At 56.7% G+C, this 21626-nt stretch overlaps 1 protein-coding gene across 4 annotated transcripts in view; it reads right to left on the reverse strand.

Moving 5' to 3' along the window:
• Window positions 1–863: 863 nt before the first annotated feature.
• Window positions 864–21626, reverse strand: part of ZMYM3 (zinc finger MYM-type containing 3) — a 50744-nt gene continuing 29981 nt past the window's right edge. For all 4 annotated transcript variants that reach the window (XM_029911840.1, XM_026652944.1, XM_026652946.2 and 1 more), the window contains 16 exons: window positions 20909–20995; window positions 20361–20511; window positions 19610–19782; window positions 19053–19218; window positions 14573–14631; window positions 13627–13786; window positions 12575–12690; window positions 12205–12379; window positions 11417–11563; window positions 9907–10010; window positions 7768–7936; window positions 7402–7553; window positions 4897–5011; window positions 3348–3602; window positions 3155–3272; window positions 864–2464 (listed from right to left, as the gene is read on the reverse strand). In XM_029911840.1, the coding sequence (XP_029767700.1) occupies window positions 2266–2464; window positions 3155–3272; window positions 3348–3602; window positions 4897–5011; window positions 7402–7553; window positions 7768–7936; window positions 9907–10010; window positions 11417–11563; window positions 12205–12379; window positions 12575–12690; window positions 13627–13786; window positions 14573–14631; window positions 19053–19218; window positions 19610–19782; window positions 20361–20511; window positions 20909–20995 (2346 nt within the window). In that variant the 3' untranslated portion in view covers window positions 864–2265. The remainder of the gene's footprint in view (window positions 2465–3154; window positions 3273–3347; window positions 3603–4896; window positions 5012–7401; window positions 7554–7767; window positions 7937–9906; window positions 10011–11416; window positions 11564–12204; window positions 12380–12574; window positions 12691–13626; window positions 13787–14572; window positions 14632–19052; window positions 19219–19609; window positions 19783–20360; window positions 20512–20908; window positions 20996–21626) is intronic.

A 21626-nucleotide genomic window follows, 5' to 3' on the forward strand; every position in this document is an offset into this window, starting at 1 on the left:
AGGGCAACGCGTGTGGGGAAGCAAAGACTGCAGCTGTGATGTTCAGGTGATGTTGAGGTTTCAGCAGCAGCTACAGCTGTTGGGCAAGGCAGCACTGGACCCCCGTATTTGGGCACCCCCTGCTGTGATGTGACTGAATTCTCTCTCTTGTGAAAAGGGGAGGGACCACCACTGCAGCTGGAACTAGGACTAGCCCAGGAAGCTTCTTCCAAGGCTGACAGCAGCTGGCGAGACGGCGCCTGCAGGGCCCACCATTCATTTCAGCCCCCCAGCGCTAGATCACGTTCATCTCATTGCAGGGAGGCTCCGTGAACCTGGACCTAGGGCTGCTTGCTGTCTCCTGTCCACATTCTCCTCTGGTCCCACGCAGGACTGGTCAGATTGCCAGAGGGAGAATTGTAGCCTCTGGAGAAGGCTGTGTTGCACACAGGGTGCCCCTCACGCCCTCAAGGGCACAGCCCAGCCACTCCCTGCTTAGCTCATAGGAGATGGAGGCAGGAAGGCCATGGCCCTCCCTCCCCCCATGCAGGCCAGGCCGGCTCCTACCACAGTTCATAGCTTCTAATGCCAGAAGTGACAGGCCACCATGGGGTGGGTTTGGGCCCTAGCTCAGGCAGAGCTAGCACGTCGACCCATGCTGGGAATTACAGCTCCCAGCTGCTGGATAGGTGCCCTGGCAGGTGAGCTGCCAGACCTGGTCATACATCCGTCACAGACCCTGGGATGGATCAAGCATAACTCCCTGATGACTGAGCCCTTGAGACAGGCAAGGGGGCGGCAGCCCTAGCCTCCTCCCTGGAGCAGAGGCAGCCCCTGCTCTGCCCTTCAGTGGATTAAGGACAGCAGCTGCCGGCAGGTTTTTGCATCTTTATTTGAAATGAATGGTTTCTAGAGACACAAGGTTAGCCTAATGCCCCGTTAGCACTACAACAAGACCGGTGACTGGCTCACTCTTGACATGGAGACAGAGGGCCCCGGGCCAGGTCCCAGAACAATATATACAGACTCAACAGACAGTGCCGAGTCCCATTGACAGCTGATAAAAAATCAAAACAAAACACCAAGGGGAGGGAGCCAGAAGGGAACAGCAAAGCTGGGGCAGGGGCTGGGCAAGCAGAGAGACCCAGGCAGGCTCCACTCCTTTGTCGGCCTGCGGCCCCCCTCCACTGCTTGCAAGTTCTGGCCTGGCGCGGCCCAGCAGGATTCTCAGTCTAATGCAGGCTTGGAGGAGACGGGCCCAGCAGCAATGAGTCCAGGCACAGAGGCTACCTCCTCCATCTGATAGTGTCAGGCTAGCAACGGGGGCACCGTCCATTCTGCTAGAGCTTGGGGGGCAGGGAGGAAGGGAGGGGCCCCTGTTCGTCAGCTCTGGCAGCGAGGATGCCCCTTGGCTCCCATGCCCAATGCAGAATTCAGACCTTCAACGGCCCCCAGTAGCTGTTGTGAGTGCACAATGCAGGGTGAAGCCACAGCTAATGCAGAGCTGGGGAAGGGAGATCCCAGGAGCCCTCTGGGCAGTGAGCTCTGCGCTGCTGAAGAGGAGAATGAGATGAGGAGCCAGAGACAGCACAGCCAGGCCCCTCTGGGAACGCAGCCCCCTCCAGCAGAGCTGGGAATGGTCCAGCCCACAGAGTCAGCGTCTAGGAATGGCCCTGCTACCCCGGCTGGCACGGCTCCTCCCAGGGCCCTGCGTGCTGAGCATGGCTCACTTCCCCACTCCTGCTGCTTGGGCAGGGAGCTGACTGTAGACTCAGGGCCTCCTGTGCGGGCTGCTAGGCCCTGCCTGTCCCCACTGCACTGAGCAGTCTCTTCCCCATGTTACACCAGGCAGGGGGAGACTGAAAACGGCCCTGGGGAGAAGGGACAGGCAGGGCTCACCGGCCAGTGCCCTTTGGGGCTCCTGGCTGGGAGAGGGACTGGCTCTGTATCTCCACCCCAGGAAGACAGGCGGGGGAAGTGGGACACTGCCCCAGTCAGGCAGAGCACAGGTAGGGCCTGGGTGCCAGGAGCTGGTGGGGGAGGGGGACGGCATGTTACTAGCATCAGGCAGGGATGTTCAGAGTCCTACACGCGCTGAGCTGGACAGCGCTACCACGTCTGCAGGGCTGGGAGCGGCACTACACCCCCATGCCGTGCCATGCCACACTCACATGCCGCAACCCTGGCCAGATACGAGGAGCAGGGGAGACACCTTCCCAGGCCAGAGCAGACCCAGCCCAGCGGGCTCTGGGTGCCGCCTGCCCACGCTCCAGCCCTGGCCTGCGCTCAGTCCATGTCCTCCTCCAAGCCGCTGCCCCGGCTGTGCTCCTCGTAGATCTCCCGGACGGCCAGGATGCGATTCAGCATGCTCTCCAGCATGCTCCTGTCCATGGGGATGACCGAGTACCAGAGAGGCGACTCTGCAATGCACGACCGCTCTGGCTGCAGGTAGAAGACGTCGTTCCGGTTCCGCAGGCTCTCTGGACTGTGGCAAGAGAGGGGCACAGTGAACCTCACCCTAGAGGCCAGAAAGCCCTGGCCTCCTCAGCCACCCTGAGCCCATAGGGTCCTTCCCTCTTGACCTGGAACCCAGCAAGCCCCCCAGGGGACCAGCGGGCCCCGGTGCCCCCCCCATTCACCCAGGAGACAAGGAGAGGCCTAAAGCCCACTTGTCTGAGGTCTGTAAAGGAGGCACTATAGCACTTAGGGCACTGCTCGTCCTCCTGCAGGGACGGGCCCATGAGCCGGGCTTGGAGCTCCTCTCCCAAGGTGACCTGGGACGATGCTCATGGCAGGCAGGAGTGGGGGGTCCCGAGGCACCACAGCCACCTCCTCCTGCCAATCCGAGGGGAGGGAGGGACGGCGCCCACTGAGACGAGTTACTCAGCCCAGGGGCTGTGATCACAGCACTCCGGCAACGGCAGAGACAGGTCGGACTTGGGGATTTGAGAAACCAACCCCTGGAGACGCGCTCTTCAGGCCTCCTGCTTCACTGGCAGGACCCTGGCAGTCAGTGCTCTGCACAGCTCTTTGCAAAGGCAGCACATGTCGGGGGCAGCCTCGGGCCGCTCTGCAGTGTCCTTCCAGCCAGTCGAGGGGCCAGACTGGACACACGGGGCTGCAGGAGAGCAGGGGATGCCCCAGGGCGGTGGCTCTCTCTCCCCGGGAAACTCACCATTTGGAGAGATAGAATTCATAGAACTTGACCGGGCACCGGAGTGGGTTCATCCTGTTCTCCCGCTGCTCCAGGATCGGCAGCTCCTCCTCTCGCTTCCGCTTCCCAGAACTGCTGTCTGCAGAGAGAGGCCAAGTCAGAGCAGCACACACGCGGGGCAGGGGCGGGGAGACAGACACGCGCAGGCCCCTACCTCGCCCTTTTTTCTGCCGGACGGGGGCGTAGTAGCGGATGCTCACCACCTTGGTGGTGCCCCGGGCTGTAGTGCACTTGCGGGACTGGCGTACCACATTGGTGAAGGACAGCTGCATGTGCTCCTCCGCAGTCTGCAGGCCGAAGAACTTGGTGTTGAAGAACATGAGGGTGTTGAGGAGGACAAAGGGGGAGTACACCCCCAGCTGCTTACACTCCCAGAGATGCTCCTCCTCCACACGGGAGAAGATCGTATCTGCAAGCACACAGCGGAAGAAGCTGGGTCACACGCATCTGTCATGCTGCGGGTTCCCCGGCAAGGTCTGGCCTGGCAGGGAGACTGGAGGGGATGTGGCTGCCACCACCAGCCCAGCTTCAGCCATGTGTGTCAGGGGAACATCAGCCAGGGGACTGGGGTCCTCCCCTGGATCTCTCTCCCTGCCTTGGGCAGAGGGAGCTTGGCCCAGTGGCAGGACAACACCTGTTACAGCAGGGACCCTTGCCCTGTGGAGTGCCCAGGTCCAGATGGAATAGCCAGAGGAGCCATGCTTGCAGCGCCAACTGACACCAGGCTGGGAGCTGTCCCGCTGTACCCTCCCCAGCCATGACCCAAACTAGGTTAACCCACCACAGCACAACTGGTGCAAGCCAGCCCCAGACCAAACCAAGGGCCCCCGCCTCGGTACTGAGTGTCACGCACAGCTGCATGTGCTAGTACAATCAGAAGGAAAGGGAGAGCAGCAGGCAGGACAGGATCAGGCAACTCCCATGCAAAACCAAGGCAAACTGCTCCAGCCCAAGAGCCTCCCCTGGCAGGCAAGAGGCTGGGACAGTTAGCTCGACTGCTATCAGGGTACATGGAGACAAGGGCACCCAGCCTGGGGCCCAGAATGGGGGCGCCCTCTGGCTGCCGAGCACTAGTGAAAGCACGGCCCTTATGTAGGTGTCTAACCGGGGGCCGAGTGCCCTGGAATGACTCTCTGTTACTGCTTGGATTATGCCAGGAAGGTCACAAACCTCTGGCCTGGGAGTTGGGAAGCAGACAAGGGTTCATACGCCCCCTGGTCTGACACAGTGCTTTCCAAAGGCTGGGGCAGGGCCTTCCCCTGCTATGGAAAGCAGCAGCCTGGTCCAAAGGGGCTGGATGGAGAATCCCCTGTTGTATCTGGACAGAGAATGTGGTTTCCACAGGCACCCGCTAGCCTGGAGTCAACCCTCAGTCAGCCTGAGATGCTGAATCCCAACTGCCGACAATCCCTGGTCCAGCTCTGCTGTGGTGTCCTGGGGGGAGGTTACATGAGGCTCCAAGATGCAGAAGGGGCAGTGGCCTTCCCCCTCCAGGAAGAAGAGTGGGCAGGCCTGGCTCTGTGCCCTCAGGAGGATTCAAGGATCCACTTGCCTACCATGGCAAACTTCCCCAGGAAGCATCCTGGGGGGAGGGGAGGAGGGGAAGGGGCAAAGGTGGCCCCTGCTTGGCCAACTCCAGCCAGGCCTGAGAGCTTGACCTTAGTGGCTGCTAATAAAGGAGCGTGCGGCCTTGGGACACGTACTGTTTGGTAAGAGTGTGGGCTGCCAGCCACTCAGGGACTTGTTCAGCTCCTGCACGAAGGTCAGGTAGTAAAGGTCTGTGAAGATATTCACCATCCGGTTGTTCTCCAGCAGGTACTGGAAGGGAGAGAACAAATGGTTAGTGTCGGGCACAGGATGGAATTGTTCTGTACTATAAGTGTGATGCAGACGTGTATTTCACTTGGTGCGCGCCCAGTGCGCTGGAGCTGGAGAATTTTGCCTAGCATGACCCATAGGAGGCAGCACTCGTGCCTCATGTTCAAAACCTCCCCCCGGCTATCTAAGGTGGCCGCATCCTCCCCCGCCTCAGTTCCTTCGCACCGAACGCCCAGAGACTGGACTCTGATGCAGAGGGGATGGAGGGTGGCTTGTAGAATACATGTCTGCATCACATCTCAAAAAGCCAGTTACAGGAAGGAACCATTTCTTCTTCTTTGAGTACATGCAGCTGTGTATTCCACTTAGCGGGCTCCCAAGCAGTAACCCCCCCAGGAGGCAGGGCTTGGAGTCTACGTACACAAGGATCACACGACCATCTACCAAAACTTGCATCTGCCCTGGAAGATACGGTAATGGCATAATGGTTTGTAAAGGTACGTATCAACAACCACAGAGCAGCCCCGCAAATATGCAACACAGATGTCACTGAGGAAAGCTATTGATGTTGCTTGTGCTCTCATAAAATGCACTCGCACCCACTGAGGTGGCATAGCCAAAGCTATTTCATATGCAGTCTTGAGACAGGACATTATCCATTTAGAAATCGTCAGTGACGAGAGCGCCTGACCCTTAATGCGATCTGCATATGACACAAACAGGCGAGGCATGAAACGGTTTAGTTCTGTCCAGACAGAAGGCTAGACATCGTCTGACATCTAATGGATGAAGACGCTGCTCCTCCGGAAGTGAATGCAGGTTCGGGAAGAACACAGGCAAATATCCCGCCTGGTTCAAATAAAACTGACAAACCACTTCAGACAAAAACGCTGGGTGTGATCGTAAAGTCACTTTGTCCATGGAGAATTACATATAAGGAGGCTCTGCCATCAGAGCCTGCCATTCACAGACTCTCCGTGTGAATATTATCGCTACCAGGAACTCAGTCTTCTGACACAAAAGCAGAAAGGAACAAGATGCCAGGGGTTTGAATGGAGGTCCCATCAAAGCTGCTAGAACTGCAATATGGTTCCAAGAAGAACTGTCTGTCAGACCAGAGGATGGAGACAAAGAAGCCCTTATAGGAATTTTGCTCCCATGGCACGGGAGAAGACTAATGGGGGGGATGAAATGCTGATATCGCTGCGAGACGCACTCTCAATGAGCTAAGCACAAGACCCAATGACTGATGGTGCAGCAAGTACTTCAAGATGTCCTAGATTGGGCTGAGAAATTCAGCCACCACACTGAAAACCATTCCATTTCACCGAATACGCCATTCTGGTAGAGGGCCTTCTATTGTTGAATAGGACCTGTTGAAGAGTGGCTGAACACCGCACTTTCTCCTCGTTCAGCCACACCATGGCATGCAGGGAGCTAATCCCGGGATGCAAGGTGCAGCCATGATTCTGAGTGAGTAGGTTGGGATGGAGAGGAAGGGGTATGACAGTGTGAGAAGGCCGGAGAACCAGCACTGCCTCTGTCATGCTGGGACCATGAGAATGAGTTTGGCCTGATCCACCTTCAGCTTGAGGATGACCTGTGAGAGGATCGGGATCAGGGAAAAGCGACTGCCAGCTAAGGTGGAAAGCGTCGGACAGGGAGCCCGGACTGAGGCCCCCTCGAGAACAGAACAGATGGTATTAGCACAGGTCGATCGCCAGAATGCCCCAAGCTGCAAAGATAAACCAGAGGACACATGTCTTCAGGGACCACTCATGACTCAGGGAAAAATTCCTGCTGGGAAGGTCTGCGAGATGATTCTACACCTGGGCAAGTGGTCATCTATCAGAGTGATCCTCTCCTCAGTGGAGAACTGCTACTGCCTGATTGCTTCTTGGCAGAATACCCTGGAGTATGTTCCCCCTTGCCTGTTCACATAATACAACACGGTGGTATTGTTAGTATGTGAACCACTGAGCCCTGATACGGTCCCGAAAAGTGTGACAGGCATCGTAGATGGCCTGAAGCTCCAGCACATTGATATGCAGTGAGGCCCCTGTTCCCATTACAGACTTTGAACTTTCAGCAACCCCAGATGCGCTCCCCAGCCCATCAGGGAAGCATCTGTGACAACAGACTTGGGTTGTAAGGGCCAGATGAAGGGAATGGACACAGCTAGAACACAAGAAGCTGCTAGTTACTAGGGGTCATGGGGGGAGCAGGCCAGGGGAGCCCCCTGCCCCTGGGTACAGGTTTGGGTGGGGAGGGTGTGAGGCCCAGGAAAGAGCCTACTGGTACTGGGGAGAGGGAGGGGTGCAAGGCCTGCCCACGCTCTCCCATTGCCTGGCGTTGGGGTGGAGCACACGAGGCCAAGGGAGCCCCCCTACCTGCTGGATGCCGAGGCAGAGGTAATAGATGCTGTCTGGCTCATAGCGCTCGCCGTTGGGCCGTGTTATCTCCTTGACGAACTGGGCAAGACCATAGTTGAGCTCGGCAGCCGTGCAGGCCAGGATATCCTCTTTGATACGCATGGGCTTAGCTGCAGAGACAAACAGATCAACCTCAGGCAAGAGCTCTTGGGGGGTTGGAGTGCTCAGCGCTGACAAGGGAGCCTGGCTGCTGGTGTCAGGGACAGGTCCCTGGGGCTCGCTGGACTCAGGAGCTCCTTGGACAGGCTTCCCAGGCCCACTGGGCTCCGCAGCCTGATGCTGCAACCCCTCCCCAGCAATCCCTGGGGCAGAGGTAACACTTACGCCCAAAGCGCAGCTCCTCTCCCTTGCTGGACTCCCCGCCGGCGTACTTTGTCTGCACCCAGCATTTCCAGGCATTCACCCCATATGAATAATTCAGTCCTGTGCAGCTCGGCTGGCTGCTCATGGAGTCCCGGGAGCAGCTTTCGGAGAGCACCAGACGCTTCTGACCCTGCAGAGACATGCACCGTAAGGCTGGGAAAGCCAGAGCACACGGGTGCACAGGCAGGTGTTCCTGACAGTCCCAAAGGACCCCAGAATGCCCACAGACTCATAGAAGCGTAGGACTGGAAGGCCTCTCCAGAATGCCCACGACAGTAATGGTTAGGGGAATCAGCTGTGAGACCAGGCTCAGGTGCCTTGTTAGCATGTTTGGCATGCAGGAACACCCCATTATCACAGGGTATCACAACAGACAGGTGCAGGCACTGCTGGGGCAAAGGACCAAAACCTGCTACCAATGAGGGCAGACCAGGGGCAGCCACGGAGCTATCACCAAAAGGAGACAGCCAACCATCAGACCAGCCCTCTCCCGCGTAGCAGGAGCTGCAATAACGGCACTAATTCAACATGTTAACAGAGGCTGTGAACTCCCACAGCAAAACCAACAAAGCCTAGAAGCTCTGAGGGCCAAAGCTCTCCGGGTCAGGGAGATCAGTGATATGCTCAGCTGAGCATTTGATCTTCATACGACATTCCCAAGGTTTGTTTAGTGCCCACAAAGCTCTGGGAGCAGTACAGACACAGTAACAGGCAGCCCTACACCCTAGAACAGGCTGACTACTATGTTCAATTGAACTCAGGGCCCCTCTGCAATTAGAGCCGAGTAGCCTGGCTCCTTCAGAAGGAAAATCTACATCAAGAGGGCGCCTAGCTGGACACAGAATCATAGAACTGGAAGGGACCTCGAGAGGTCATCTAGTCCAGTCCCCTGCACTCATGGCAGGACTAAGTATTATCCAGACCACCCCTGACAGGTGTTTGTCTAGCCTGCTCTTAAAAATCTCCAATGATGGAGATTTCACCACCTCCCTAGGCAAATTATTCCAGTGCTTAACCACCCTGACAGTTAGGAAGTTTTTCCTAATGTCCAACCTAAACCTCCCTTGCTGCAATTTAAGCCCATTGCTTCTTGTGCTATCCTCAGAGGTTAAGAAGAACAATTTACCTCCCTCCTCCTTGTAACAACCTTTTATGTACTTGAAAACCGTTATCATGTCCCCTCTCAGTCTTCTCTTTTCCAGACTAAATAAACTCCGTTTTTTCAATCTTCCCTCATAGGTCATATTTTCTAGGCCTTTAATCATTTTTGTTGCTCTTCTCTGGACTTTCTCCAATTTGTCCACATCTTTCCTGAAATGTGGCACACAGAACTGGACACAATATTCCAGCTGAGGCCTAATCAGTGCGGAGTAGAGTGGAAGGATTACTTCTTGTGTCTTGCTTACAACACTCCTGCTAATACATCCCAGAATGATGTTTGCTTTTTTTGCAACAATGTTACACTGTTGACTCATATTTAGCTTTTGATCCACTATGACCCCCAGATCCCTTTCCGCAGTACTCCTTCCTAGGCAGTCATTTCCCATTTTGTATGTGTGCAACTGACTGCTCCTTCCTAAGTGGAGGACTTTGCATTTGTCCTTATTGAATTTCATCCTATTTACTTCAGACCATTTCTCCAGTTTGTCCAGGTCATTTTGAAGGTTAATCCTGTCCTCCAAAGCACTTGCAACCCCTCCCAGCTTGGTATCGTCCACAAACTTTATAAGTGTACTCTCTATACCATTATCTAAATCACTGATGAAGATATTGAAGAGAACCGGACCCAGAACTGATCCCTGCGGGACCCCACTCGTTATGTCCTTCGAGCATTTTTGTGAACCACTGATAACTACTCTCTGGGAACTGTTTTCCAACCAGTTTTGCACCCACCTTATAGTAGCTCCATCTAGGTTGCATCCAAGGAGAGAACCTGGCATCCGGGCTGCAGTCCATTCAGTGGCAAAGCTCCCTCACACAGCCCACCTCCTGCCCCCCATACGGCTCGAACTGAGACCAGAACCCCACAGGGTTCAGCAGGCAATGTCCACCAGCTGCCCTGGGCTGCTGCAGCCCCACATACGCACATGCAGCGCTCACCTTCCGGATGGTGCGAGGGAGGTCTGGATCTGTGGAGACATCATCTGGCCCGACCAGGCCACAGTCAAAGAGGAAATCCACACTGGGGTTAATGTCCAGAGGGTCTGACGGGAAACAAGGCAGCACAGGAGGGTTCAGGGGTGTGGGATTTCGCCAGCCACGCCATCCCCCCAAAGGGACAGAGCCAGCCAGGCTAATGTGGGCATTACCCATGGATCCCCCCCGGGAGATCTCCTAGCCCCCGCCAATGGCAGGCAGCAGCCCTGACAGCACCAAGCCATAGTGCACGAGAACACCTGGGCCTCTGAAAGAATTCAGCAAACTACCCTCTTGAGGGGGGCTCCCCTGCTGTGCCCTGGTCCCAAATGATCTCCCTCTTCCAACGCTGCGGCCAGGCCGCACCTTGCTGTAGGCACGCTCCCTCAGTCTCATGGCACTTGGCTCATTGGAGTCTCCCACTCCGCTAAGTACTCCAGGGATCTCTGACCCACACCTGCGAGCCAATGAGCCAGGAGCGAGCGGATGCCTGAGAACAGCCCCCTTCTCTGCTGCTCCTTCCAGTAGGTCACAGTCCCAGGTCACCCCAGAAGGGGCCACCTTGGCTGCCATGCTGTGTTCTTCCCGACTGAGGGAAGGTGCCCTGGGCACTGGGGGAGGAGAGTGGGGAGCATCACCACAGCTGCCTGGCTGCTGGTTTGCAATGGGACATGCCAAGAGGCAGGCTCTAGCCCCCCCTCCCTCGTGGCTTTGCAGAGGAGTTACTGCTTCTGAGGCTTTCCTGTCCCCCTGGGCATCTGGGAGCTGGGTTACAGCCCCCTGTGGAGTTGTCTGATCTATTTCCTGCCCATGCTTCTGGTCTCCGCACATTGGATCACTCTGCTGTTTATTCAGCCAGATCCCTGGAGCAGATTTAGCGAAGGACAGACCTAACCCTTTCCCTGATGGTTGCCTCGCCCAGCTCAGCGGTCACTTGGCACTAGCCTTCAGCCAAGCCCTATTTAGGGGACACTGTCACAATCTAGAGCAGCCAAGCTCACTTTGAGACACACCACAGCTGAGGCAGGAATCTCCAAGGGATCTGGCACAGCCACACCCCGCTTCGTTCCTGGCCTCACCTTTCTGCAGGTTTTGCTGCTAACTTCATCTGCGTCTCCCTGGCATTACTCCTTATTCCATGCAGTGTGGCCCTCCCACTCCCTGCCCTTCATAGGCTGCACCAGTGACCCTGACTTGCCAGAGCCCAGGGTCACTGCTGAGCCTCCCTGGCTTCCCTGCAATTGTGCACAGACACTTCAGCACGTTCACTGCCCTCTTGGTCTCTCCTCATGCTCATGTTGGAGGGACCAGCTCCACCCCCCAAACGTATCAGCCCCTTCTGCCTCTGGCCCTGTGTGCCCAGCTGGCCATTTGTTCTTTGACAAGGAACAGTTTCTCTGTAAATGCTGCCTGAGCAGCAGGGTCCCCAAGGCAGTCTGAATGCATCCCTGTGCCCCACGCAGCCTGCTCTTACTTTTGGGGAAGTCGGCCTCCAGATCCTGGCCAGGCTCATCCAAGACATTTGCCATCTTGACAGCCATGGCTAACACATCATCTCTTGCTGGCCCAAACAGGTCGCAGTCCTCCAGGAGACCCTCCGCGCTCTGGTTACTCACCAGGTCTGCGGACACAAGAGCAGCTCAGGATACTCAGGCTCCAAATTAGCCTCCCCCACCCCCTCCAATTGGAAACAGACATAATGGGTCAAATGACACTTGCAGAATTAAACAGACTCTCTTAGGCTGAGGCTCTGTGCTAAAGTGCAGCTGACCTCCCTAAGAGCCGCGCTGCGGAGCCTTCTCCAGTGCTTGGAGTGGCCCTGTGGCCTCTCCCGGAGACCAAGTAAGAGGCTGCAAAGTAGGACTCAAGAAACCTCTCAGGTGACTGTTTGGGAAATGCTTACTCCGTGTGCAGTGCTGCACACCCATAGCCCACGAGGGACAGGGACTCGCACTCCTGTCAGGAGCTCCATTTTAAAATAAATCATTTGGAAGTGAACCCAGGATGGTTAAGGAACATGTGTAGTACTCCCATCCCCACCAGACAGCGCTGCAGGCACAGTTCTCTGCCAGAAACACAGCTCTTCAGGTGCCTTCTCTGTGGCATCCATCTTAGTGGTGGTGCTCCCCACAGTTAGCAACACCCCACTCCCCAGGCTGTGCAGAAGTTGAAGCACAGACAGAAGGGCTGGCTTTTGTAGCAGCTGAGCCCAGGCCAGCTCCTGAGAGGGGCTCCAGCACAGGGAATGGCGATGAAACTTACCACACAGGTCTGAGGATGCTTTGTCCAGCTCCTCAGCCTCTGCGATCATCTCGGCCATGGCCAGGATGTCAGCCTCCAGGGGGTTGGAAGGGATCTTCACCTTCAGCTCCTCGATGGTCTCCACTATCTTATCCGTGCTCTCCAGCGTGGTGGGCAGGAACATTGGCACAGGCACCTATCAGTCAGCAGGACAGCAGGCAGAGGTCAGAGCCAAACACGGCCTCTGCTTTGGGGCCTGCACCCGACAGCAAACTCTGGCTCTGCCAAGTGCACCCAAAGCCAGGAGGGAGGAAGGAAGGGGGGCTCAGAGAGGCCCGTGCAGAAGAGATTCAGGGGAAGGGGAGCACGAGCAGATGGGTGTGTTGCTTACCGGGACAGGCATGGAGAAAGGCACGGGTACTTTCTGGCAGTACATATGCATAGGCACAGGCACGAAGATCGGGACGGGGATCGGCAACACAATCACCTGTGGCTTCCAGTCTGCCTCTGGCACAGAACAAACGGCATGTCACGCCTTCTGCTGGCTGGCATGGGGACCAGTCTCTCTCTCTTGCACCCCACCTTGGTTCTATTCCTTACAGCACCCCCTGCTGGCTGTAAGTCTCTCACTCTCCTCCATATGCTGACACCCACTGCAGCGCTACCAGGTCCTGCATGCACACCCAGACACGAGCTCCCTGAACTCACAGGCAAATCCTGCATGATGGGCTATTGCTGCAAACCCTCCTCTCCTAGAGAGCCAACGGCCAGGGACACATCTTACAGTGCTAATGGTGTTTAGATTGCTGACTCCCCCAAGAAGGGAATGCCACAAGCACACCAATGGCTCGCCAGGACAGACCTCTTTGGCAGTCTATGTGGAGCCCGTTGGCAGGCTGGCTCGGATGTTGCTGCCGCCCAGAGCCTGTGCGTAGTCAGCCTGCCCCACCCCCCCGCCCCCAAACGAGACCGGCTCTCTGGAGTGACATGCAACAATCCATCAGAGCTGAAAATCCCACTTGGCCCTAGGGAGAAGGCACATGGCTACTGGTGGGATGGATGCAGCACCAGCAGGGGCTAAGCAGTGGGTATTGCTGGTGAGGTGGCCAGTTAGCAAGCAAGAGGTGCAGAATTTCCTGGCTTTCCAAAGGAAGGGGTGGGGAGGTTGCAGGGACAGGTGGCACAGGTGCTATTCGAGGAGGAAGCTAGAAAGCGGACTGGGCCAACTTACTCTGCTCTCAGCAGGGGCAGACCACTTCTCTTTGGCTGGCACCTACTGGTGAGTTGCTTCCCCTCCCCTCCAGGCTTTCAGCACAGAAGTTACAGCCACTCCCACTCCCCTCTCAATTTGGTGCTGGGCGTTCAGTGAGTTTACACGCACTCAGTCAGGAGCTTGTCCTAGTGGTCCCTGCAGCCCCAGGAAGACACAGCACATGCTCTTACCTGTCTGACATCCCTTGGACTTCACTTCTATCTTGCAGGACACACCCCGGTTCTGCATCAACGGTTTGCACATAGCAGCCTTGTTCTTCCGAGGCGTGGCTGGAACTGGTGGCGGTGGGGGGGCTGGGGACATCTGGGCTGAGGAGGCCTTTGCAGACACCTGTCGAGATCCAGAAAGGGACAAGTCTGTGTCCTGTGCTAGTGAACACCCCTCTTCCCCAACAACCCACATGGCAAAGGCCCAGTCCTCATGGCCAGGGCCCTTCTCCCTGAAGCTGCGGGTGCCTCCTGCTGCCACCGTCTCAGGCAGTACCTGCAGACCCCCAGGTACCCACCCCAGCACCATTCACTGCTCTCAAGCCAGACACCCAGCAGGTGCTTGTACCTACGGGGACACCCCATGCCAGGGAGCCAAGCCCTGAATGGGCTGCACTGCCCAGGGGCGCAGACCTGGCCAAAGGAGCGGCGAGCTCAGAGCCGGTGACCAACCAGCCCCAATCAGCAGGGAGCGTAGCACCCATCAGTCCCACCCTAGGGAGCAGGGAAGGAATTTGGTCTTTTCAGGGTCCCAGGCTTTCGCAAGTGAAATGAACAGCCACAGTCCGGGGGAGGAAACAGGGTGAGGGCATGCGTCAGTCAACGCTGGGAACCACTCATAGCTTTACACTGATGTGCCTTCCCACAGCGTTCGTCTGCTCTCCTAGGGCCAGTCAGCCATTGCCACTTGCCCATGCAGCCGTACTGCCCTCCCCACAGGCTGGTTCCCAGCAGCACACCTCAGGCTCCTCTGCCCGTGCACAGAGATGCTGCCCCAGCCTCAGATGGGGCCAGGGCCACCCTGGAAACACTGGCCAGGTCCTAGAATTTGTTACCAACTCAGGAAGTCCCCCTTTGGGGCAAGGGCAGCCCAAGGGCCTCTCCCAATGTGTTCCCCCTCAGGCCTCACCATATTAGTCTCTGCTTTCTGTGGGGAAGAGCCAGGAGGTTTGGGCTCGGGAGTCTGACCTGCAAGGGAAAGAGAAGAACCATGAGCACGTGCTGCATTCTTGCTCGCCTGCGCTCTCAGGCTGGCGGGTCCCACTGGTGGGCCTGGACATGGCAGCAGCCACTGGCCAGAAGAGCAGGGACTGACATGCTCTCTTCTCACTAGCCCAGAGCCAGTCCTGGACCATACTTGCCAATGTTTCTAGCCCGATGAGGTCGCAAAATATTGGACCTTAATAATCACATCATCTTCTCCACTGTTATCTTGCTCTCCCCAGCACTCCATCCCAGCTGTCAGCGCTGGCCTGGCACCTACCCATCCCCATCACAGCAGGTGGGCAGCAGATTCCAGACTTTTATTCCCAGCTTGACCACTGATCTGCTGCATGGCCTTAGCTGAACCACTTCCCCTCCCTGTGCCTCAGTCTCCCCACTGTAAACCAGGGTACGCCCTTTGCAAAGTGCTTTGGGATCCTCAGGAGGAAGGTGGCAGAGAAGGTCAAATGATTAACAATACTGCCAAAATCTGCCCTGCCGTGCCCCCCAGGAGCGAGGATGGCATAGCCAAGTGCACTCTGAAGACAGATGGCCTGACTCAGGGATTCTGTCTGGCAGAGGTAATAGCAGACCAGGTCAGGAAACCAGCCAACCAGCTACTAACCATAGAGATGAATGGTCTCCCCAAGCCCCTCTCAGGAGTAGTTTGTTGTTAGCTCCTTCACCCATGTCTGCCAGCGTGTCCAGAATTACCCAGCAGGCATTAGACTGAGTGCTGGTGGGCAGGGACTGCCGTACACGGTACTAACGAAGCTGGAGCAGCAATGGCATGCTCAGCTCTCCGTGCAGGCTTCAGCAGAGCCTCAACATGCTAAGGAGCAGGAGTCACAGAGGCACCCGTCCCCCACAGTGCACTCCTCCTTGAGCAGAGCAAGGAGCTGCCGATGGCCCAGCCCTGTCAGGCAACAGAAGGGGTCATGGGACCAGCCCTTCTTGGGTGCTTGACCCACACAGATCTTCTGTCTCTTTAGGGAAAACAGAGCTGCTGGGGAAATCCGAGCACAGCCCACTTGACGAGAGTGAGTGAGTGAGTGAGTGTGTGAGTGTGTGTGTCACGTCCTGCCCCAAGAATCCTGCCCCAGAGCTGGCAAGGGTCCCCAGCTTCAGAATCTGCAGGTCTCTTGGGGGACCTCCCACCTCTCAGCAGACAGGCAGCCAGCCCAGACAGAATGGAGCCCATAATGTGCCTGTCTCCAAGAGACCATGGCTGTCAGCGGGGAAGGCCAGGGCTGTGGGGCATGAGCTAGGCTGGGTGACAGGCATCTCTGCAGCGGAGCAATCAGAGGCCTACAGCAGCACCCCACCTGGCCAAGGAGAAAGGACCCGCTGCATGAGGGGCTGGGAACCTAGAAGGTCCCTCACAGAGCCCCACAAGCTAAGTGACCGATCCCCCATCTTCTGGGTCAGGTGCTCCTCTGAGGCACACTGGCTGGTTCGTGGGTTCCTCCTGCCATCAGGTCAGGAGCTCTCCAAGCCCCCATTTGGGAAGATTGCCATTCTGCATAGGAATGTCTGGCCGGCCCGAGAGGGAGGAAGTGCAGTAGGGCCTGTTGGAGAGCCAATCCTTCCCAGTGAGAGACTGTCCACAGGTCTCCCCAAAACCAGCCCGAGGCTCTGGTGCTCACACACAGAGACTTAGTCCGAAGAAGGGGCAGTGGCAACCTGCAATTCGCTAAGCAGTTCCAGGGGCACCATCTTTCCAGAAGCAGCCACAGGGTCAAAGGGATGCAGAACTCCGGAAAGCCACACGGCACAAGAGCCTGAAGAATGTGCCTGGGACGGAATCAGAACTGCACAAGGCTCCAGGTCTGTCCCAGGCCCAGCCACTGGTTTCTTACCACTCGTGGCCCTCCAGAGTTCTTCATCTCTTTGACCCTGCGGCTGCTTCTGGAGAGATGGTGCCATCTCCACAGCGCTGGGGAAGAGGGTGTTGGTCCCAACATGCTCCTTTGTGCTGTCACCTGAACCACCCGGAGCACTGCTGGTAGGAAACGCCTTTCCTGGTTTGGGCTGCTGGAGCTGAACCTGTACAGGGCCCAACCAGAATACACATCCCTGCAAGAGGAGCTCTTTCCTGCTGTCTCTCTGTGCTCTGGCAGGTCACTCTGAACCCATCAGTTCTGGGACAGGCATATCACCCTCCAAACCTGGGATCCCCGGGGGAACCCTGCTGTAGACCTGAACTCCGTGGGCTGTCGATCGGAATCTAGTTAGTTACTACACACAGTTGGCTTCTGACCTACCCATTTCCTGAGACCTAGCACCTGCCCAGCTCATCTTGGGAATCAGGGGTGGCATGCAGCAGTAAGATCCTTCAAGCCTTTCACTTCCTGTGTATGTACTGCTCTGTGCTGAGAAAACATCCTTGTAAAGTCCCAGCCTCCCTTCAGGAGGCTCCATGCCTCTTCTTGGGCTCACATACAAATGGCACTGCCATCAAAGGTGGACAGCACTGGGTGCATTTCAGATGAGCCACCTATTCATCACTTTCAAAGGGGATAAAGAAGATCAGCAACACGGGTTGATGGGCTGGCTGATTACTGGGCTTGGGGGGAGGGGGGAGTCTTACAGATCCCCTGCAGCCTGTGCTGCAGAAGCAATGGCCATGGGGTGTGAAACAGGTCCTTCCCTAGGGCCCAGAGGGGCGAATGGCTTGCTTGCCCAGGCGGCTCGTGTGAGTGCTCCACGGGGCAGCGTTACAGGCCCCTCCAGAGTATGCACTACCTCAAGGGCAAGGAAGGAGGTGGTGGGAGGAGTCCACGTTACCAGCTATGGACAGCGCAGCTATCAGCTTCCCCTCCGGCTAGGCAAGATCAGAGCATGGCAGGGGAAATGGCAGGCGTAACACTCGCCCTCTGTTGGGGGAGCCTGACACATCTTGCCTGGCTGGATCCTCAGCTCCCAGATGTCTCAATACTACGCGGGCCAACAGTGCTTTATCCAGGTAGCCACAAGTTCCAGGCCCCTGGGGCCGCCAGGGTGGGTCATTCCAGCACGCAGGCCCTCCCGCCCCCCTCCGATGTGCGGGGCCTTGCCCTTGCTCCTGGCCTTTGTTGCTCCAACATGCTTTAGGTGGGGTGACCCCTAGACAGCGCTCAGGGACTTCACTGGCTACAGAAAAGGCTGCCATTTACTGAGTGCTGCTTCTCACCAGGAGTACATGGAACAGCTCTGCTGTTAGCCGCCCTGCCATCCATCTGGTTTATGGTGCCGGTCCATTCCTGTCCCCTTCTCCTGGCAACAGAGCCTGGAGACTGGGGGCAGAGCCCTGGTCTCTGGAGTGTATTTCCTCACCTTGGTGCAGGTGAGCCAGGGATCTTCTCAGTGAGGAATATTTGCTCTTCTAAGGGTGTAGTGCTTGTGGCAGCAGGCTCAGGGTTTGGCAAAAGTTGATGCTGGGTCCATCTGAAGTTCAAGTCATTTGATCTCCCAGTATTACAAAAGCACCACATGTCCTGGGCAGTTTGCAAGCCTAAACCAAATCAACTGAGTAACACAGGAGGAGGTCCTGGCCCCAACAACAGCCAAGCAGAGCAAGGCTACGTCTGTGTCCCCAGGACGGGGTTAGCTGTGTCCCCTCACGGTACCAATCGGCACCTGCCATCCAGGGAGATCCCAAGGCACTTTGCAATGTCCTACCACTGATTTACACAAGTTAACTACAGGAAACGGGGCAACAGGCAGAGAGAATTCAACCTCCAACTGGAACTGCTGGAACACAGCACAGGATTGTCCAGGACACTGGGGTTAGCAACCCCAGCACTACCCACAACTGCCTGGCATTGCAGACAAGCAGAAAGACTTCCATGTCATGTCTCATTAAAAGAGCAGCACAGCACCCTCTACTGTCCTGTTCCGTTACTGGCTGAGTTCTGACTGAGGGAAGAGCCCCACCTACAGCACCACCAGCACCACTTCCTGCAGCACCCTGGGTGTTCCTTGAAGGTCTCCCATCCAAGCACTGACCTGGCCCAATCCTGCTTAGTTTATGAGATCTGAGGAGGTCACAGCTCGGAGGTGGTGCGGGGCTGCAGGTGGATTATCAAGTCAAACCACGCTGTCCCCTAACCCTTTAAATCAAGCTCCCAGCTGGCAACTTGAGGAAAGAGGCTGGAGTCGCCTGTTAAATCCCTGAGCATCCTCGCTAAGAGTGAGAGCTACAGGCAGCATGCTGGCGCCGGCTCCTCCCATCTGGGCCCTGTGTGTCATAGAACCATAGACGTTAGAGATGGAGAAGCCCCAGTAGGTCCCACTCAGTCCATCCCACCAGGGGCCAGTGCAGGATTGTTCCCTAGTGTCTCGTCCAGTCCCAGCACTGGAGTTTCCAGTTCTCCCTGTCTCTCTCGGGCTGAGCTCTGCTGGCTCCCTCCCTCCTTCCTACTCACTGTTCAGAAGGCTCTCGGGCCCCTTCTGCGTGTCCAGGTTGGGCTGGTTCTGTTGATTGTAAAACCTCAGCAGACACTGCTGGTTGCAGAAGTGTTTGATTTGCCCCCGCCAGTGGATGGTTTCCAGCAGCTTCCCCTGACGCTTGCAGGCATGGCACCGAGCTGCCTAAAGCCCCGAGTGGTAGGAGACACAAACAACCAAGTAACTAACTACACCCACTCTGCATGCAGAGAAAGAGGAACACTTGATAAGATGCTGTGAGCTTCCCCACAGAAGTGCCCTGTCAGCAACAGCAGTGTAAGCTTCTCCACACCACCACTAGCTGTGGACTCCCGCAGTACAAACTTCCTCAGAGCAGTGCTCTGGCAGGATCAGCTGTGAGCTTCCCCACAGCAGTGTCCCACCATTGCTAGCCTGGGACTCCAGCAACGGGAGCTCCCCAAAACAGGGCCAGCTGGGGACTCCAGCAGGGCCAGCTCCCCACAGCAGGACCCAGTTATCTGGATCAGTGCCCACACCAGCAAGTCAGTGCAAGGCTGCCAATGCCGATACTGACCTTGAAGTACCATAGCAAGTATTTGCTCTTGCAGTCTTCACTACAGAAGTCCCAGGTGCTGCCCTCCAGCTGCTCGGTGACCGCCCGCTGGCAGGTCTGGGAACAGTAGGTGCAGGTGATGCAGCACAGACCCAGGTTCTTGGTAAAATCCTGTTTGTAAAGAAGCACACACCCTGCGGAGAAACAATAGGAGTGAAACCTTCCCAGGATGCACTGGGGGACTCCCTGACCTGAACAAGACCAGAAGCCAGGTGTGTGGAGACACAACAGAGCACAACGTTGTCGGGAACAATCCTGCACTGGCCCCGGGGCTGGGACGACATGGGACCTCCGCGGATTTGCCATCTCTCACCTCTTTGCTCCTAGGAAGAGCATGACTCCAAACAAACGCCTCCAGCCTCCTGTTTGCAGGAACTTGCCAGGCAGGACAAGGTCAGGCCAGGCCAGCCCAGGTGCAGGAGTGCAGGTGTGTGATGACAGGAGGTGCGGAGCTGCCACCTGCTGTCTCCCCCAACCCTCAGACAGAGAAAAGCAATGAGACAGCCCTCCCCAAGCGGACACTGGATGGCAAGGCCTCTTCCCAGGTGCTGGCAGCCAGAACTCCACCCCTGAATCAGCCTCCCTGCACTACAAGGCAAGGCCTTTGCCCTGGCACGACAGACCTCCCTCCATTCCACTACAAGGTCTCTCCTTTCCCTAAGCCACATGGTCGGCAGCAGGCGCCTTCCTCTCCCATGCTCCCTCCATATACCTTCGCTGCAGAAGTTCTTCTCCACCCCAGAGAAGCGGATCTTCTCGTGCAGCAGCTTCTCTTGCTTGCAGTGCTCACACTGGGACACCACCCCACGCAGCCGCTTGAAGTCCTCACAGCAGTCCTTGCAGCAGAACTGGTACACTTTGTCCTGCCAAAGAGACCGCTGCCTGGGTCAGCCAGCCTGGCCGGAAACCTAGGCTGGCTAGGAAAGCAGGAGCGGAATCATAGTGCTGGGTAGACAGAGTCACAACGTCCCCAGTGTAGGAATTGGGGCAAGGGGGACTCACCCCGAACCCAGCCCAGCCTGTGCCCTGAACACCAGGAGAATGTCTTCCATAGCCACCCTCACAGGGCTATGGCTGCCAGCTAACCTGGTCGAGAGCAGGCTGACCTGGGCTCTGCCACTGCCCAAGGGTGGCTCCACTCCTGTCCCTCCTGCTCCCTCTTCAGAGCAGGGAAAGGAACCTGAGGAGGCTCCGCAACCCCTCTGGTTTGGGTCTCAGCCCCATGTACCCAGGGCCCAAGACCCTGCTGTCCCTTCTCACCTGCCAGTCCAGAATCTCTGGCTTCCCGCTGAAGAGATTGTGACAGTAATGACAGTTCAGGTGGATCCCCCCCTCGGGGCTGGTGCGCTGCAGGGAGAAAGGGAGAAAGTTAAAGGAGAAAGGGCACGTAGGGGGCAGATGTACCCACCGTGCCCACCAGCTGGAGCATTACTGCCCAGCCCCACCACACTCACTGGCCAACGTATCCCCACCCACCTCTGCCTGCCAGCACATTCTAAGGTCACTGAGCTTAAGGCCAGAAGGGGACCATTAGAGCATCTACTCTGACCTCCTGATGGTGACAGGCCATTACATTCCACCCAATTCCCCTTGTATTGAGCCCTAGAACATGGGGTTATGTTGAAAGCAGATCTTCCAGAAAGGCATCCAGCCCTCATGTGCAGACCTCAAGAGATGGAGAATCCACCACTTCCTGGGGAGTTTGTGCCAACGGCTAGTCACCCTGCCTGAAACGTTGGTGCTTTATTTCTAATCTGAACGCGTCTAGCTTTGGCTGCCAGCCACTGGTTCTCGCTCTGCCTTTCTCTGCTAAATTAAAGAGCCACAGAGTGCCCCGTATTTTCTCCCCACAAAGGTGTTCAGACACTGTGGTCAACTCACCTCTCAAGTGTCTTTCTGACAAGCTAAACACATTGGCCTCTACATCTCTCCCTAGCACATGTTTTCTCCAGCCCTCAAATCCTTGTTGTGGCTCTGT

This window comes from Terrapene carolina, unplaced genomic scaffold (assembly GCF_002925995.2).
Source record: "Terrapene carolina triunguis isolate 2854851 unplaced genomic scaffold, T_m_triunguis-2.0 Scaffold131, whole genome shotgun sequence".
Lineage (NCBI taxonomy): Eukaryota > Metazoa > Chordata > Testudines > Emydidae > Terrapene > Terrapene triunguis.